Here is a 17,372-nt window from a genome sequence, read left to right on the forward strand (position 1 = left end):
GTATTCCAAAAATGGTGATTTTTTTTTAATTCGTTTTAAATATTTCAAGCGCAAAAAGCTCCATGGAAGATTAGAATACGAGTGATTCATCTTTAAAGCATTAATGATCTTTGGGGGCCCCTCTGTATAGAAGTTGGAGGAGAGGCCCCTCACATTAATGAAACAACGCACCAGTTAAGGTGATCGTGGACCCCCACCCTCACTTTAACTGGGGCACAATTCAAATGTTTCTCATGTAATTTAACGTCATAGATATTTAAATACCGACCGAACATCCACGAGGTAGTATATAGGACCGATGTAAACCTGTGTCAAGTTACTCTCCGGATGCTGTACGTCGCCCCAGCAACCTGCCACAACTATTTGCCCCGTGTATCCTGCAGCTCCCCCACATCGGCTGCACTGGTCGTGCAATGGAAGCCGCCGCGCATCTGCAGACCTGGCAAACGCATATTGTGCATTTTTAAAACCAAAGGTGCGCATGGCAAGTGGCAGAGTAGCGGCAGATGCTTCTACATGCGTGATTTAGGATGACGCAGAGTAGCTTTATACAAGACTTGCAGATCTTGCATAGATCCAAGTGTCTGCACGGGCACTGAAGAGGAAAAGCGCCAAACGTACAACAGCGTGCGGACCGGATGCATAATGCAGGTGAATCCTGTGAGTTATTTAGTGATTTAGAGTGCACTTAAAACCCGCATTGTTATCACATATTCTACCTACTTTATTTTAAGCCTCATTACGATGCCCACTCGGGGCTGTTTTTGACATGACATCTATTTACTTCAGCTCTCCACCTCAGATGTACGTATTTATAGCAAACACCTCTTCCAAGAAAAGATTTCAGTGAAAAGCGGTGAGATCATCAGATGTTAACGTTTTATTCCAGTAAATTCATCAACGAAGACCAGGAAGTGTGTGTTGAATGTTAATTCATGAAGGTGCAACCGAAGTCACCAGTGCAGAGCAATAGCACCGCCTGCTGGTCGCACACGCACAAGACAAGAGTCAAAAGGTCAATTTAATCCTAAATGATGCCACCATCTGTCTAATCCTGTCATTGATCGTTTATGTTGCATAATTACTATTGATTCCACTTCTTCTAAGCACTTATGAGGCCTCAGCTGATATTCCCTCAGCTTTTCAGAATACCATCATCATTTAATAAGGCTTAAAATTGTGAAGCAGCGTACAACAGCTTTGCATTTGATGTTGGGGTGGTGTTCTTAGGTTTTGGTTAGTCTCAACAACCTCTGAACATCCGGTTCGATGTCAATGGTGGGGAACTTTTTGCTGTATCTTTTAAATGGCTCTCCCTCTGGCCCGATTAGGAATTTCTCAAAGTTCCAGGAGATGTCGGTCCTGTTGATGGGACTCCAGACGAGAAATCTGGGGTCCTGCATGAGGGAGCTGGGGTCGTCGTCAGGGTAGGGGAGTTTGTCTTTCAGATAGGCGAAGACCGGGTGCGTGTTTGTTCCATTGACATCACACTTCTCAAAGAGGGTGAAGTTGGGCTGAAACCCATTGCCTGGGCGAACGTGCTGCAGGGACGGCAGGATCTCACCATTGGAGCAGTTCTCCTGCAACACAAAAGCCATTTCTCTTTAATATTTCCTGACATTCCTTCATTTGTAAAAACTCTTAAAACCGATACAAGTTTGACGTCATTCACAAACTGCAAATAAACAAAGTTCCTTCTCAAGACTGATCAAATTTCCTGCACTTACCTGATACCCGAACTGGTTGCATGGAAACCCCAGAACCACCAACCGATGGGGGTACTTGCTCTGAAGCTGGTTGAGCTCACTGAAGTCCCTAATGGTGGTGCCTCAGAGCGAGGCCACATTCTCTATCAGGACCACCCGTCCCCGAAACACGTTGAAGTCCAGCGAGTCGCCCTCCAGCGTGGTGGCCCTCAGGTCGTAGAAGGTCTTGGCGATGAAGGTCATCTCGGCTCCTGGGCTTCTGCGCTGGATGTGGTGGGGATGCGAGTGTGTGCCTGAGGTCACCTGAGTCGAGAGAAAGCTGCCTTTCACGGGTGTCGAATGGCTCTGCAAGAAACCGATCCTCAGCTGACACGTAATACCTGTTGAAGCCCCGATCGATGCTGGAACTGGATATAGAGCCACCCAAAACACAAGCAGCTACATATTTTAACAGAAAAAGCTCTGAATCGGTACCATTAACTTATTTTACTAATTGGAACGTGTCAGAAGCAGCCTGTAACACATCATTCAGCCTCAGGGCCTTTGACGTGTCTGTCGTCTCCGTTATCAAAAATGTAAGACTGGATCAGCTTTCACAGCGGGCTATAGGAAAATAAATAAAGCAACGTCCTAAAATGCTCCCAGGACCACAGTAACACTCTCGATCAGGTGAACATTTGAATTTATTAACTTACACAATTCAATTTGATTCCAATAAAATGATCTGGCACGCAGAAGTGACAATGCATTGGACCACCTGCCTGTTATAAAACTTCACATGGACATCCGGGATGATCAATTAAACATGTACTGCGTTCAGCCTCGTCTCCCTTGAGGAAATTCTGGTTGAAATTACAAGGTGTGAATAATTCATCTCTGTCCTTTGGCTGCCTTGTTATGAAGACGTTCTTTATATAAATCGGCACACATATATGCATAAGGATAGTGCCTGTTACATTCCTTTCATATAAAGTGAAGGTGCAAATCAAACTAATCCATCTTTTCCACCATCTTCTACGTCATGCTCATTCGACAAATACTGCCCTCTACTGGCTGGCGTTGGTAACTACATCTAAATCCGGTTGCAGCTGAGTCTGTTGTGTACAGAGCAGATGTGGGAAAATGTCTTTTCTTTTTTAACAGGCACAGTTCTTCTGAGAGTCACCAATGATGTGCGGAAGCACCCGGTCGTCTTCCAGGGCGACCTTGTCCAGATAATCGTCGAGAGACCCCAACAGCGAGTCCACGTCTCTCTTGTGCGCCTGCAGCACCAGTTGTGCCACACGGGTGTAGGACTGGAGGGAGGCGGAAGTGGGAAAATGGCTAAGAAATGAGCGCCGGGCCCAGCGTCATCTTGGCGAAAAACTGTTTCCTACCTCAGTGATGCAACTGTTAGTGGAGGCGCTGGTCTCGAAGAACTCCATCCCATAATTCTCAGCAAGCTGCGAGACACCGTGAAGTTTTGCTTTATTCGTGGAACTGTGATAGAACTGTGTCGTGAAGTTTCCTAGTTAAAAAGAGTCCAGATTTGCGTGATCAAACCTTGCTTCCCTGCTCTCTCGTCACCTGCCTCCCTAGTTCTTCGTCGCATTTGTTTCCCACCAGGATCCTCTGCACCGTGTCCGGAGCGTTCTACCAAGCAACCAAAACGCATCACCAACGTCCTCCAGATCTCACGAGAGGGCTGAATTAATCACACAATGCCCACCTGGTCCACGTCACTGACCCACTTGGCGACGTGCTGGAAGGACGGCTGGTTTGTGACGTCATAGACGAAGATGATCCCCTGCACACAGAGCGGCGTTAGAGACCCAACCTGCCGTCCATGACGACGTCAGTGTTTGCCGAGGTCACCTGCGCGCGCCTGTAGTACTGTTTGGTGATGGTCTGATATCGTTCCTGACCCGCCGTGTCCCTGCACGGAAGAAGACACTCGGTGACGCACGCCAGCAGCACGCCGTCACCCAGCAGCGGCCGTATGAACTCACCATATCTGTACTCGTACCTCGATTTCCAGGGTTTTCATCTTGAAGTCGATTCCTGGTGACAAGAGGAAACAAACTGTTCACTTCAGGGAAGGAAGCGAGTCCTGGTGCAGCAGGGAATCACCTGGGCAGATTTACATGCTGGTCAACTCTTAACGGATGCTACCAGGAGGCACAAGGAGCCCTGAAGAATAACGCCTCAGGCACTGAATAGTGTCGAGATCTGAATCATTGTGACTACGAGGCGTAGCTCTCGTCGTAGGTTTCCATTTTACCTGGTAGGAGATCATGGCTGTAAAAGAAGACAGTCGTGTTTATCTGTTCCGAACAGGACGCTAACATGCTGGCAGAACTGACAGCTCTCATTCCTCTGATGCGTTGGGAGCGTTTCTGCATAATCCGGACGTGATATTGGGGCGTGTACTCAAAAGAAACTTTAAATTTATTCCATTCAAATGCAGGAGAACCTGTTTTTTTTTGTTGGGGGAGGGTTGTTGGGGGGTGGTGGCGGTGGTGGAATTTTAGAATTATCATTTCTTAAAGCATTCTTTCTTTCCTTACAGCTTTGAAACGTTGAACTTTCCTTGCAGTGTTGTAAGATGCAGCTTTTTATAGACGTTGGTTTGGGAAAAAAAGGGTGTTTTCATCACATTAAAGCCCAACAGAAGCTGGGCCTTTATTAATGTCTTTGACCTACAATGTAAAGCCCCTGCAGCAGACACAGCCACAGCGGGGGTCATTTTATTAAAATGATGATAGTGTGTGGTGGAGAAAAGAACATTATTAGAGCTGATCTGAATAAAAGCCCTGAAGGGAATAACTGTGCACACATCTGAGCCATGTTGTCAGTCTCTAATCCTCCGGCAACAAACTGGTTTCCACGTCGGTCATCAGCCTTCATTTTCTGTTTGGAGACTTTTCAACATGCAAACCTGGGTCTTTTTTAAATATTGAATGTACGTCACGATGTCACAGCAACACTTTGGCTTATCTGCAGCCCATAGTTGCAGATTTAACAGTCTGAGCTTTCTTTGACCTTTTTCCTCTCACATTCTTCTGTTTTCATTCAAATGGGTGGAAAATTAAACCTAAAAAAGGGCACTTTCATTACACTTGTTAGTGTTACACACAGAAACTGCCATATCTGTCAATGTAGTTAGCGCAAAAGTTTTTAGTGTTTTCCAGTTAGCCTGGTTCCACTGATGTTGTGTCCTGGGGCATTTTGTACTAATCCTAACAAAAAGTTAAGCCTGCTTATTCACTTTAAATTATATATATTTTTTAAAACGCTGCTTCACAGTGAAACTCAAAGTTTTAGACTCCGAATTTCTCTTTTAAATGCACTTTTTGGTGTATTTCGTGACGCTGCAACCAAACCATTTTGACGTCACATAAGTTTGGACTTACCGATGGTGGAGATATGAGAAGAATCAAATTCATTTTCCGTGAACCTGCGCAACATGCAGGTCTTCCCAACCCCCGAGTCTCCGAGCATGAGCAGCCTGAATAAGACGTCGTATTGTTTGGCCATTGTAACAACTTAAAACACAAAAGAAAACATGACTCTCTCATTTAGCGTCTGTCCTGAACTCCGCACTTCAGCGGTGCTGTGAGTTGTATTTACTGGGCGTCGGAAATTTCACCGACTGTAGTCGCTGTTGTGAAAAGGCCCTTAGGCTTAAAAATTCTAAAGATCTAACATTGATAATAAACTCAGTCAGTACTATTTAGTACTTTCACGCGCTTTATGGCGGCCTCGATATTGTGTCCGTGACGTGTGCTGTCATTATAAAAGATTAGATTTCCTACGGTCCATGGAGGCATCACTGCATCCCTGTCGAAGGGCCTCCTGCACTGGAGGCGTCAGCTGGAACAAGTTCATCATAACCGAAATTTAATCAGTTACTGAAGTCAGAAAACCCACTTAACGTCAGCCATCGTGGGAAAACCTGCTTATTTACCAAAAAAAGGAGCATTTACTTTAACAAATCCAATGTTTTTCAGAATAAAACGACACCAGTGAAGTTTGGTGCGTTGCCATTCATTTCTACATCATAGGTATGAAGGCGTCAAATCTGTGATTTAACATTAGATATTAATATAATTCATAGATTCAAGTCTAGAATGCCCAGTCTCAACCTCTTTTTCAGCCTCTTACAGTTTTATCTGACTGTAGTTGATTGACATCATGCATTATTCCCCAGTTAAGTCATAAAATGATGGCACAAATACATCTAAAAAGGATAAAATTGTTTTATTGAGTCTCATAGTTAAGGTATGCCTTATCCTGGAAGACAACCATTGGCAGTATGTACAACATACCTGTAATTTCCATGGAATGGAACAAAAAAATTGATCAAACTACTTCATCTCTGAATAAAGCAGCTAGAAAGCAGAGAAATGTGTTCCGATCACAGGTAAATATTTCAGTGACAAGCTTTTCTTTCCAGAGGCTGGGAGGAGACAGTGTTGCACATCTCACACTGAATTTTGAGCAAACAGAAGGTCAGCGTTAACTGAAACACTCAGTAACCATCGTTAGGATACTGTTGCCAGTCTGAAACTGTTTTCTCTCATTTCTAATCAACAAAGTAGAGGAAAAACAGCTGCACCGCAGGTCTAAATGTCCATCCTGCTGTCAAAAGGCAACATTAAAAATGAGAAGTGAGACATAAACAGGGGTAGTGAGCTTTTTTCGAGGCATCGGTATAAATAAAGCGATAATTTTGAATACAAAGATGTACAAGTGGACAAAAATACACTTCAGCAAACAAAACTGAAGCTGACTTGTTGTGTTTTGGACATTTTTCAAAAGAATATTCACATTTATGGCATGATGGTCAAATTACTTAAAACATTTCTTAATGTTTTTCACGTTTTTTTTATCAACAAAAGAGAAAAACAAATCATGATATGTAATGTTTCAAAAGCCTTATATGCTGATTATTAATGGTTACCAAGATGCTTCAAAAGCATAAAAGAAACTTCAGTACAGCCTCTTTTTGGGGACAGGATGGAGGGGGGGGGGGGGGACAAAAGGATTGATATGACGCTTGCCTGGAGGGAAAATGAAGGTTGAAAGCATTTCTTGCAGAGTCTTCAACTCGTCACCTGACCTGCTCTCAGATCTGAGCGCAGACAGGAAGCTGGCGGGCAAAGAAACAAAGAGTCTGTCTGAAGAAGCAGGGCCTGGCAGCATCTAGCTGGGCTCTCCGCGCAGCTTCTTCCTGTTGGGAGGCTCATCCTGCTCTGATTCAGAGCTGGAGTCGGAGCCCCCGTCGAAGGCCGACACCGTGCTGCCTTTGCGGTTTGTGTAAAAGCTGCTGTCAGAAGAGTAGTTTGTCTGGCTGTTCCCTTTGGCCTTCTCGAGTGCACGAACTGTGAGAGCAGCCGCACATAAGCACAATTACAAAAGGAGAGAATAAATGAGAACCTTTGGTAAGGTATCATGAACTGCCCCTCATACCCTGCTGCTCCAGCACCGCATTCTGTTTCTTCAGATCGTCGATGTCTTGCTGGTGAGTGTGGTTTTTCCGCCTCATGAACTGGATGTACTCGGTGGCTTTGTCTAGAATCTGTGCTCGGGAAGCCTGAAGATTCAAACAAGCAGAGTTTGTTCACGTTTCCCGGTGTTTAGGGATGCAGCTCTCATTAGGCTTCATCAAGTGGAACCTATCGACTACAATCATTCACTCAGTCGCTGGGGGGGCAAACAGCTGCGGCCACGAGTGCCTAAATCAAGTCAGATTAACCACTATTAGACATCAGTGCATAGTGTGCTACATTTCTGTCGGTAATGGCGTTGTAACAGAAACATGTTTTGCGAGTTGATAACCCCGAGGCTAATGTTGGGCTAAGGAGTAAAAGTAATAAGGTCGATTAGTCCATGAATCGCCACAGCCCTGTTTCAAAGAAACAGACCCAGTTAATACAGACAACACTGTTTTATTCCTTTATTCTTTACTGTGTTACAGATCTATCTTTTACACACCTTCTCCCCCTGCAAAGCAGGCACGGAATCTCGTAGGCCGTGGAAGCTGTCTTTGATGTGATCCCTGCGTTTGCGCTCGAGCGCGTTGTGATGCGCTCGTTTGTCTGCCTGCAAAGAAAAAGGTCAACTTGAGAAAGTTCCAGGAGAATTGTGTAAATATAGTATATGTAAACATTGCTGCTTTAAATGAACCCGGTACACTATTGCCTCAGTCAGCTTGTTTAAAAGTATACACTGAAAAAACATGGGCTGTACTACAATATGTGTGAATATTTTTCTCTTGGGTTAATTAGAACTAACGTTGCTGTAGATGGTCAGATTCAATCTTAATAAATGAGGGCAAAAGCACCAAAAAAGCCATGACTTTACTGGTTTCCTGGGTCAGCGTTTTGAACGAAAGGAGAATGAAAACATTCATTCCATATGTTTCTATATGTCTTTACAGTTTGTGTATAAAAACAGGCAGGCATGTGCCAGTGAAACTTTAAAAAAATACACTTTCAGCTCGTTGGTAATGTGTACATATAATAAACTGATATGTAGGGAACGTAATTATAACGCTTGGCATTATTATTTTCATAAGTAATTGTCTCAAACATTCAGAGTCTACCGAAAATACTTTGTTAGATATCACCCTCGTTATATTTGAGAAAAATAAACCAGTTTATACAATTTCTAGCATTATATCCATTCGTACAAGTCGTCTTTGAGAAGCTTAAGCCTTTTCGGCCCTTCCCAGCATCCGTACTGTAACTATGACTATAGATGCGCAGTAAAATTCGAACCACAGGTAGCTGAAATATGTTTGTGCCAATCGCAACTCGCAATACATTGAACGATATAACTATTTACAACATTACTGTTTAGGTTTATTTACAAGCCGCTTAATGAATATTTTGGAAGTCAGTATCTCCCAATCAACCCTAAAATCAAATCAACTACAGGAAATGTAGCCAGCTAGCTAGTTAGCTAAATCAGATAGCGACGGGAATTTTAAAGTTGCTTTTGGCAAAGCATTTGCCTCGCTATTTTAAAAGGAAACTAAACCACATACATCGCTGTCGACTTCGATGTCATCGTTTTCGCTCATTCTTCAGTAAAAGTATTACAAAAGAAAACAAATAAGCTGCTTTGCAGCGACAACGGTTAACAAGTAAATCTCCTGCGGTGCTTTGCTACAGGAGCTACATGACGAGCAGCAAAACGTCTACACACGTGATTTGACTGCACATGGACGGGAAAACATATACAGCGCATGCGCAAAACGGAGGGCTTGTGGGTAATGAAGTCATCCACCCAAAGAAGCAAATTGGTTGCTTTGGAACGGAAACACCGTCCAAAGTAGTACATTTTACGCACCAAAGATAACTCAAATTGTCTTGACTTCATTTAAAACTATTTTAACTGCAAATCAGATGGTGATGAGCACACTTGTTTAAACCTCTAACGACCGTGGCTATTGAATGTCCTGAATACTTTTTTCTAAAGATGGTTTGCATCTTAGAAAATCTACTCGATACATTATATGAGTTTTCGTTCACATTAAAAGTAATCTGCGCATGTTAAATGTGTTAATATAAGCTGATAATATTCATTCACATTTGCAGTAAGGTTTGCTAGAGAAACCAGTTGAATTGATCAAGTTTTTTTTTGTCCATTAATCTTACATCTAAACCACTTTTCCTGACATCAGTTTTCAGTCAGAAACAGAGGATTAATTGCTGTTTCGCTCTTTCAAGGCTCATTAGTTTTTATGTGGTTTCATTGCTTGTTTTCTGTTTGTTCTGCTCTTTTTATTGCTCTTTGGAAAAGGTGATTGAACCCATCCAGGCCTTCCATCTTCACCAGCACAGCTTTCTGCTGCCCGCTGTTTTCTTTTACTGGAATTATGTGGAAGAATTCCGGATCCCAATTTAAAAACAAAATGTCAGCTTGTGAGGTTTTAAAGCCTAATCTCCAGCACACACTGGAGATTAGGAACACGGCGTTCAAGCCTGGACCGATGTGTCTGACGAGGAGAGTATGAAACAAAACCAGCCCGGTCTGATGACAGAAGGGCCCCTTCTGAGAAGACTAATGGCTGCTGAATTGTCTGCCAGGTTGCATAATATTCATTGGAGGTCTGTTTACACACAAGGCCAAGTGAAGAAGAAAGTTTGTCGCTGTGATAATTACAGTCGAGCCCACCAATGCCAAACTTTCCCACGGGCCTCATAAATAGCAGAGACAAGAGCTGACTTCAACAAGCTGGCTTTAAATAACCAGAATTCTGTGTAAACAGATGATTCACAAAAGACAGAAGACAATTTCATGGTTCCTTTTTTTGTTTTATTTGGAAACATCATGAATATCATGAGAAGTCCTGCAGTGGTCATGAGTGCATGTGAGAGGGAGGGGAGCATGTGTGTGTGTGTGTGTGTGAGAGAGAGAGAGAGAGAGAGAGAGAGAGTGGGGGAACAGTGAGAAAAGGCCTTAGATACAAGAATGTGAGGCGAGCTGAAAACAAGTGGAGGGGAGCCCAGTGAATTGGCCTGAAGTCAAGGTAGGACCTCACTGATTGTTCTTTAATCTCAGGTGCTGATTTGTTAGTTTTGTACCAGCAATTTACAGCAAAAGACACACTTATTTATTTATTTATTTATTTATTTATTTTAAAGCGTTTGTGTAGCACTGAACAGAATTTCTTATTTTTAATTTTAGTGCCACTTTGGAGAAATAGACCAATCAAATATGTCTTGTGTTTTAAATGGAATGCTGGTGTTTGATGATTTATATCTGTTCATATGGCCTGAAAATGAATACATGGTCAGACGTGTATCCACACTGACATTAGAGATTTAATACTTGACCAGATACTGAATCATAAAAAATACATCTCCTTGAGTATTAATATTCTAATGACACTAAAATTTAGATAATTGAAATATTAACTAATTCACTCTTTACAACAGATTTCATTAATCTGGATGTCTAATGTCACTGTAGAGACTGAAGAATCCATGTTGGGCATGTTGGTGCTTCAACCTCTGACAGACATTTATAAAAACCACCATGACAGCCATTATGGGTTTAAGACAAGGTCAGAAGGAGGTCTAGGAAGGTCAGATACCCGCGGGGGCTCAATGTAAAAACCAAAAAAAACCCCAAAAACCCAGGAAGGTGTGATGTGAAAATACCGCGCACATTTTTAAATGAAACTGAGACCTCTACATTTTTGTTAAATATCTCAACTAATCAAACCGGGAAGTTGTTTTGACATCTGATCAATAGTGTAATACATCGTGTAAGTGTCGATTTAGTAGATAAATGCAGATTTAGTTTTAAAAAATAGAAATAGTTTAACTTGAAAATATATAAACTGTGTATAGTTCACTATGAAATGCTCCAGAATTGAGTCACAATCTTGGTTTACCACAGTTTGACTGAACAAACTAGATTTAAACCTAAATTACTGCCTCACTTTCTGATTTTATTTCTCCTTAGCCACAACAAAGCCTGTTTTTATCCCCTTTTATTGTGTGATTTGTTTGGAGAAAAAAAAAGATAAATTTTGACATTTGAAAGCGCTGGTTTGAAATACTATAATAAACTGATAATCCCTGATGAATCAAAGCGCGACTGAGCATAAATATGATTAAATGTAGACACGCTCATTCTTTTGCTGTAGTTTTTGTGTGAGGGAACCAGAATGAACACCACCGAAGTCTTGGGTACATTCCCCATCTCCAGTGAAGGAAACTTCTCCGGCAATGGAAGCGCGTTTGTCCTGAAAATCTCCCCCGCCCTGAACAAAACCATTGACATCTTCACCGTCACCATCCTCTTCATCACCATGATCTCTCTGGGCTGCACCATGGAGCTCTCCAAAATCAAGGCCCACCTCCTGAAGCCAAAGGGGGTAGCCATCGCGCTGGTGGCCCAGTTCGGCATCATGCCCCTGACGGCTTTCGGCCTGGCCAAGTTCCTGCAGATGGACGCCATCAAAGCCGTGACGGTGCTCATCTGTGGCTGCTGCCCGGGGGGGACGTTGTCCAACATCTTCTCTCTCGCCTTCAAGGGTGACATGAACCTCAGGTGAACCGCCCACGACCACCGTCTGATGATAGTCAGGTCTATTACAGATCTCCTCTCTCCACTCCCAGTATCGTCATGACGACGTGCTCCTGCATGGCATCCCTGGGCATGATGCCTCTGCTGCTCTACATCTTCTGCCAAGGGTTCCCCGGACTGGAGAACGCCGTCCCGTACGGCAGCATCATGAAAGCGCTCGTCTTCACCTTGGTGCCCTGCGCCGTCGGCATCCTCATCAATCACTACAGACCAAAATACTCCCCGATGGTGAAGAAGGTGAGCTGGGAGAGTGTCTCGCCCCGGCAGAGTGTCAGTCAGTCTGTCTGAACTGTGTCCACAGGTGGGCCTCGGCGTCCTGATCATCTCCAGCATCGTGGTGTCCGTCCTGTCCGCCGTGGCCGTCAAAGACGTGCTGTGGATGATCGCCATGCCCGACATCCTGCTGGTGGCGGCGCTGATGCCTCTGATCGGCTTCATGTTGGGGTATTTTATGTCGGTCGCGTGCAGACTCAGCGCACAGTGAGTCCATTTTAATCCGGGCGCCGCAAATCTGAGCCAGCGGCCCCGATTAAACAGTGACCTCTTCGCAGATGCAGCAGGACCATCTCCATGGAGACAGGCTGTCAAAACATCCAGCTGTGCATCGTCATCCTGAAGGTGGCCTTCCCCCCGCAGGTCATCGGGCCCATGTTTCTCTTCCCTCTGGTATACATCGCAGCGCAGTGCACCGAGGCCGTCCTGCTGGCGCTGTGTTACAGATGTTACCTAACAGTCAGACAGCAGGCGGAGGGCAAAGGTCACAGCTGAGCGTGTGGTTTTGGAGAGCACAGCTGCACTTTGTGTTTGGGAGATTTGTCCCACGTCATTTCCCCGTTCAGACGGACGCGCGCACAAAAGCGCGGAGACCAAACAGGAGGCGAGGACGTCCCAGTAGTGACCGAGGTCGTGACCCCTCACGGTGACCTCTGCTTAGCTGCTAATCCCTATTATTTGTAATTTAGAGTAAGTGTACATTGTCTTAAGAAAAATCTATATTATTTGTAATTTTTGTTCAAACTGTGATGTAAGAATTTGTTCTGAAGACATTTTAACATGTTTGTATGCGAAATAATGTATTAAAATCAAATATTAACACATTATTTTATTTTTCTTTGCTTAAATCCGAAGGAAAAAGACCCATCATGCGGCCATTTTCAACATCAAATAATATTTAATGAAAGTGATCACAGGTCACGATCACATATATACAAAGTAAACACAAAGGCGGTTTTTACATATATTAAAATACCATCTTCACGGAACAAAAACAAACAAATAAAAGCCCATTATATCCATTAATTCCGGTCCCAAAGTAAGTTCAACAGACGGTCGAAACAGTCAACACTGACATTACACTAATCTGTACACTCGTTAATGTGCTCGTAACGTGCCCGCGGTCGTCTTCGAGGGCTGGGAAAGCATCAGAAGCGCCACAGCTGATCAACAGCATTCTGGACTAAATAAATTAAACACACTTCCGACCTCAGACAAGGAGGTCGTCGACCTGCATAAATTAAGAACAACAATATTTTCTGGTGAAGGAGGGATCATCTGACAAAAATCACACAGGTCACTAAGCAGTGGAGGCATTTATCTGACATTCATCTTTAAGTTTCCTTGTAATACGTGGAGATAACTGTGCATAGAAGGGTAAAGCTAAGGCCAGTGAAGGGGGAAGGGTACGGAGACTCCTCGAGAGCATGGCGTGAAATGAAAACCAGCCTTTCAACGATCTTCCGCCTCAATTAAATGTGTCAGCGCTAAACTGTACAGATGAAAAAAGATGGTTTATGAAGTGTGAAATGACTTCAAAGTAATAAAAATATCTTTGCAGACAAAATCTGAGGTAATCATGAACCGACCCGAATGGCTTTCATGCACTTTTGCGAACGGGTCGGGTGATATAAGCAACTAAGAGTTTATTACACAAGCCTCCAGAACGAGATTGCAGACTTGACAAACTCACTTCGAGAGGCTTGTGTCCTTTTTTTAATTTTTCCAAGCGGTGCTTCAGAGTTCGGGCGTACAGGGCGGCCACCAGCTGTAAAAATGCAAGCGTGTATGTACATGTCAATCTCTACTCTGGGATGAACCCTGGGGTGGTCAGTGGGGCTTTGATCGACCTTTCACTCTCAGCATCTGATGTCTCCGGACAGGCTCAAGACGTCTCTTGTTGGCAGGTCCAGGTCAGTCGCTGCCTTGGTCGGCGTCCGGGTTCTGCAACGTTTTCAGGCCTCTTTCAGCAGCGGCATGTCTGCAGACACAAGCACATCAGCATACAGTCGGTGATCAAGCGGTGTGTGATGAGGGCGGTACCGTCAGAGTAGTCCATCTCAGAGTCCGGAGACAGGTTGTGTTGGTCTGTGCCTGCAGACGGCCTTCTGTGTGAGGATGAGGATGCCGCAGAACCCGCCTGCTCCAAAGCCCAGGTGGAAGAGGAAGGTGAAGGCGAGGAGGAGGACAGGGGTGCGGGGTGGACCATGACAGACTCCGACTGCTGCTGTTTGAGGTACGGCGGCCTGGAGGGGCCAGCCTCTGCTGTTGTGGTGTGCTGACCCTCCGACAGCACAATCTGGACTCGGGACTCCGATGAGGCCGAAGCTCTACTGCTGCTGACGGCCTCTTCGTACGAGGGCAGAGTCACCTGGACTCCTTCCACCATGATGGACACGGGCTGACCGGACACGCCCTGATCCCGCCTGGGGAGGTGTGGAAGACCAGGGGAGTTAAAAATCCCACCTGTTCTTCCGTGGCTGGAGCGATCCGGGATTAAAAGCTGAAAATGGGAGTTTAGACTCACCGGTTGAGAGACTTCAGCCTGGGTTGCAGAAGTACAAACAGAACCACCAGAAACAGGATCAGAGCCACTGAGCTGGCTGTGGATGCCACTATTGATAAGGCAGGCATCCCCAGGGGTAGTCTGGGAGAGTTGTCTGCGAGAGAAATGGAACAGCCCGATTGTTGATGCGCCCAAAAGAAACAAATTCAAAATATAGCCCATCTTATTTTGTTTACCTTGCTCCAGGAGACAGCTGAGCTTTAACTGGCTGTCCCATTCCCCATACTGACAGGTGAGGTATTTATAATCCCCCTTCAGGATGTAGCCTTCGTCACAAAAATATTCCACCACAGTGCCGTGCGAGAGGTGTCCACATGAGGAGGGGTGGCAGGTGTATCCCCCATTCTCGAGCTGGTATGGAGGCAGGCACACTGTCCACAGAAAGCACAGGTAGCGATGAGCGCTAACGTCAACAGACATCGCAACGCAGCGGGCGCTATGAGACTGTCTTTACCGTCACTGCGGATACAACGGGGAGGTTCGGAGGACCAGCTTCCCCGTGCGGAACAGACGAGGATGTTGGGACCATCAGGGACGTAACCAGGGTCACAACGGTAATCCAGAACCATGCCCTCAGAAAAGGTACGCCTGTTGGTTTCCGTCAGGTTGGTTGAGCCATGCTGCACCGTAGATGGTCTGATACAATCTTCAAGACATCAAAAGCACAAGTTACAGGTTGAAATTCAACCAAGCAGTGCTGAGCCAATTATCACCTTTATCTACTTATTTAATATTTCTTCATTAGGAGGTTATGTGACAACCTGCCTTTATGACCGTGAGCAACATAACTCGAAATATTAATGGATTTTAATGAAGTGACTTTGATCATAGACAGTATGAGCTGCTGCGGGGAGGTCTGTGCTCGCCGAGGGCTTTGTTTCTTGCCAATAAGCGCTGTTGCTCTGCTCCATCATAAAGTCTTTACCATTACTGCGGGTACAGCGGGGAGGCTCAGCAGACCAGATTCCAAGCGAGGTGCAGGTGACAAAACTACGTCCAACAGGCAGGTAACCAGGGTCACAGCTGAATTGGAGTATTGCGCCAACAGGAAACAGGCTAGTGTTAGTGTCAGTCAGGTTAGACGAACAGTGATGCGGAGAGGATGGTCTCACACAACCTGGAGGCGGGTGATACAAGAATACAGTTACAAACTAGTTAAAAACATGTAACTGAATATGAACATGTTTTAATAGGGTTTCAATGCCGGACAAACCATTGCTGACACATGTGAACTGCTCTGGGTTGTCCCACTGTCCATCCTGACAGGTCAGGTAGTTGTAGTCCCCAGTGGCATCGAAGCCTTTATAACAGAAGAACTCAATCACAGTGCCATGGGCAAACATTCGACATGGCGACGGGTGGCAGACGTAGCCTCCATTGTCGGGTTTGGGCGGGGCTTGACATGCTGACAGACAAAGAAAACAATCAAGCCTCAAGGTTTTGTAGACTGAAGCCCACACATGAATGTAAACATGTTTTTAACCCCCCCCACCCCAAGATAATTTGGAAAAGAGAGCAATGGGCAGTCTCTTACATCCACTAAGGATGCACTGAGGAGGTTCAGATGACCACAGTCCAAGCGCGGTGCAGGTGAGGATGGTGGGACCGTTCGGCAGGTAACCGGGGTCACAGCTGTACTCCAGCACAGTGCCCACGGGGAAGAAGTCCCTGTTGGTTTCTGTGAGGTTTACAAAGCTGTCCTGGACCATATATGGCCTCACACATTCTGCAAAAACACAAAGAACAGCCTGAGAGATTGCATTTGTGATGGTGTTAATACGCCCACCATATTTTGGCTAAAATAACTGCTCTGCAACAGTAAATGGGTAAATCACAAAAAAAAAAAACATCATCAGTAAAACATTTCGACCACATCAGATCACCTGAGCCTTGCGCGGGGGCCAGTTCACCCAACACCAGCAGCGAGAGAAGCAGTTTAATGGCTGAGGTGGGAGGCTGAGAGGTTTTAGGTCCTGACTTTATCATTCCATTGCACATCTTCCTTGCAGTGTCAACTTAACCTGGGGTGACATGGGGGAGAAAAAACATTATTTGATGTCAGGGTATAAAAATGTCGCCCGTTGCTCCGGGACCTGGCCTGTGCAGGTACTCTGCAGCAGCCTGGAGAGCCGCCAGGGAAATGGGTGTGAGGAATGAGCATCGACAGGATTGACGGGGGGGCACCGACAATGAAGCCATCGTTAAGCAGCTAGATCTTTATTCACCTGGGAGTCCGTTAATAACCAGTAATTCTAACGTGATCAGTACACCCTCCATATTAAAATGCAAAAGTGATTCCCGTGTTCCACACCCATTTTTATGAGTCCCCGTTAGCTACGGCAGCTTAGCTTGACAGCGTGAAAAAACAAACACAATCACAACAAAAGGCAATTCATGTGCGTGGTAATCACCTATCGACTATAAAATGACCGTTTAAAAGAGATGACACAAAAGGCATCTTGATTGTTCGATTGGATGACAAATAATGAAGCTAGATGCGTTAGCACCTAAATGTGTTAGCTAAAACCCGAACGTTACCTGCCACAAAGACACGGCCCCGAGACCTCCAACCTCGCGTTTTCACGCTTTAGTCATTTATTATCAACATATCCGTTACATCGAAGGCGTTTAACGTTGCCGCAATTATAATAAAAATAGAAGACGGGAACCCTAACGCCACCGCTACGGCTAACCACCGGCTAGCTACCTAACAGCTAGCTGGACGGCCCGCTTGTACCCTA

At 44.9% G+C, this 17,372-nt stretch overlaps 5 protein-coding genes across 6 annotated transcripts; 1 reads left to right on the forward strand and 4 right to left on the reverse strand.

The window, feature by feature from the left end:
- Positions 1-868: 868 nt before the first annotated feature.
- Positions 869-2,300, reverse strand: gpx2 (glutathione peroxidase 2). Its single transcript, XM_011619278.2, has 2 exons — positions 1,728-2,300; positions 869-1,580 (listed from the first exon to the last, which is right to left on the reverse strand). Exons 1-2 carry the CDS (start codon positions 1,947-1,949, stop codon positions 1,227-1,229), a joined length of 576 nt encoding a protein of 191 aa, XP_011617580.2. The 5' UTR covers positions 1,950-2,300; the 3' UTR covers positions 869-1,226.
- Positions 2,301-2,371: 71 nt separating this feature from the next.
- On the reverse strand, positions 2,372-5,335 carry LOC101062229 (ras-related protein Rab-15-like). The gene is made up of 7 exons (XM_011616669.2): positions 5,099-5,335; positions 3,695-3,746; positions 3,561-3,621; positions 3,415-3,492; positions 3,249-3,338; positions 3,083-3,148; positions 2,372-3,001 (listed from the first exon to the last, which is right to left on the reverse strand). Exons 1-7 carry the CDS (start codon positions 5,220-5,222, stop codon positions 2,843-2,845), a joined length of 630 nt encoding a protein of 209 aa, XP_011614971.2. The 5' UTR covers positions 5,223-5,335; the 3' UTR covers positions 2,372-2,842.
- Positions 5,336-5,920: 585 nt separating this feature from the next.
- Positions 5,921-8,902, reverse strand: LOC101062892 (protein max-like). The gene is made up of 4 exons (XM_003962439.3): positions 8,737-8,902; positions 7,683-7,790; positions 7,158-7,281; positions 5,921-7,069 (listed from the first exon to the last, which is right to left on the reverse strand). The coding sequence occupies exons 1-4, from the start codon at positions 8,770-8,772 to the stop codon at positions 6,891-6,893; spliced, it is 447 nt and encodes a 148-aa protein (XP_003962488.1). The 5' UTR covers positions 8,773-8,902; the 3' UTR covers positions 5,921-6,890.
- A 1,155-nt stretch (positions 8,903-10,057) lies between these two features.
- On the forward strand, positions 10,058-12,889 carry slc10a1 (solute carrier family 10 member 1). Of its 2 annotated transcripts, none has more exons than XM_029832724.1 (5): positions 10,058-10,224; positions 11,350-11,756; positions 11,825-12,029; positions 12,094-12,236; positions 12,344-12,889. In XM_029832724.1, exons 2-5 carry the CDS (start codon positions 11,371-11,373, stop codon positions 12,558-12,560), a joined length of 951 nt encoding a protein of 316 aa, XP_029688584.1. In that variant the 5' UTR covers positions 10,058-10,224; positions 11,350-11,370; the 3' UTR covers positions 12,561-12,889. The 2 variants fall into 2 exon arrangements, with proteins under 2 accessions (XP_029688584.1, XP_003962651.1); XM_003962602.2 differs by having other exon boundaries at positions 10,071-10,224; positions 12,094-12,272.
- Positions 12,890-12,941: 52 nt separating this feature from the next.
- Positions 12,942-17,360, reverse strand: LOC101062674 (sushi domain-containing protein 4). Its single transcript, XM_011616658.2, has 10 exons — positions 17,170-17,360; positions 16,515-16,652; positions 16,166-16,357; positions 15,845-16,036; positions 15,557-15,748; positions 15,086-15,277; positions 14,808-15,002; positions 14,593-14,725; positions 14,109-14,491; positions 12,942-14,046 (listed from the first exon to the last, which is right to left on the reverse strand). Exons 2-10 carry the CDS (start codon positions 16,627-16,629, stop codon positions 14,021-14,023), a joined length of 1,620 nt encoding a protein of 539 aa, XP_011614960.1. The 5' UTR covers positions 16,630-16,652; positions 17,170-17,360; the 3' UTR covers positions 12,942-14,020.
- Positions 17,361-17,372: the final 12 nt, after the last annotated feature.

The sequence above is a fragment of the Takifugu rubripes genome, chromosome 2 (assembly GCF_901000725.2).
Source record: "Takifugu rubripes chromosome 2, fTakRub1.2, whole genome shotgun sequence".
Lineage (NCBI taxonomy): Eukaryota > Metazoa > Chordata > Actinopteri > Tetraodontiformes > Tetraodontidae > Takifugu > Takifugu rubripes.

Coding starts and splice junctions, on each gene's coding strand:
- slc10a1 (XM_003962602.2), top strand. CDS start 11,371: ATGAACACCACCGAAGTCTTGGGTACATTCCCCATCTCCAGTGAAGGA. Junction 12,030..12,093: donor ACTCCCCGATGGTGAAGAAG/GTGAGCTGGGAG, acceptor CTGTGTCCACAG/GTGGGCCTCGGCGTCCTGAT. Junction 12,273..12,343: donor GCGTGCAGACTCAGCGCACA/GTGAGTCCATTT, acceptor ACCTCTTCGCAG/ATGCAGCAGGACCATCTCCA.
- LOC101062674 (XM_011616658.2), bottom strand. CDS start 16,629: ATGTGCAATGGAATGATAAAGTCAGGACCTAAAACCTCTCAGCCTCCC. Junction 16,358..16,514: donor GGCCCCCGCGCAAGGCTCAG/GTGATCTGATGT, acceptor GTGTTTTTGCAG/AATGTGTGAGGCCATATATG. Junction 15,749..15,844: donor GTTCACATGTGTCAGCAATG/GTTTGTCCGGCA, acceptor ACCCGCCTCCAG/GTTGTGTGAGACCATCCTCT.
- LOC101062229 (XM_011616669.2), bottom strand. CDS start 5,222: ATGGCCAAACAATACGACGTCTTATTCAGGCTGCTCATGCTCGGAGAC. Junction 3,493..3,560: donor AGTACTACAGGCGCGCGCAG/GTGACCTCGGCA, acceptor CTCTGTGTGCAG/GGGATCATCTTCGTCTATGA. Junction 3,339..3,414: donor GGGTCAGTGACGTGGACCAG/GTGGGCATTGTG, acceptor GTTGCTTGGTAG/AACGCTCCGGACACGGTGCA.
- LOC101062892 (XM_003962439.3), bottom strand. CDS start 8,772: ATGAGCGAAAACGATGACATCGAAGTCGACAGCGAT. Junction 7,791..8,736: donor ACATCGAAGTCGACAGCGAT/GTATGTGGTTTA, acceptor TTTTCTTTGCAG/GCAGACAAACGAGCGCATCA. Junction 7,282..7,682: donor CTGCTTTGCAGGGGGAGAAG/GTGTGTAAAAGA, acceptor TTGAATCTTCAG/GCTTCCCGAGCACAGATTCT.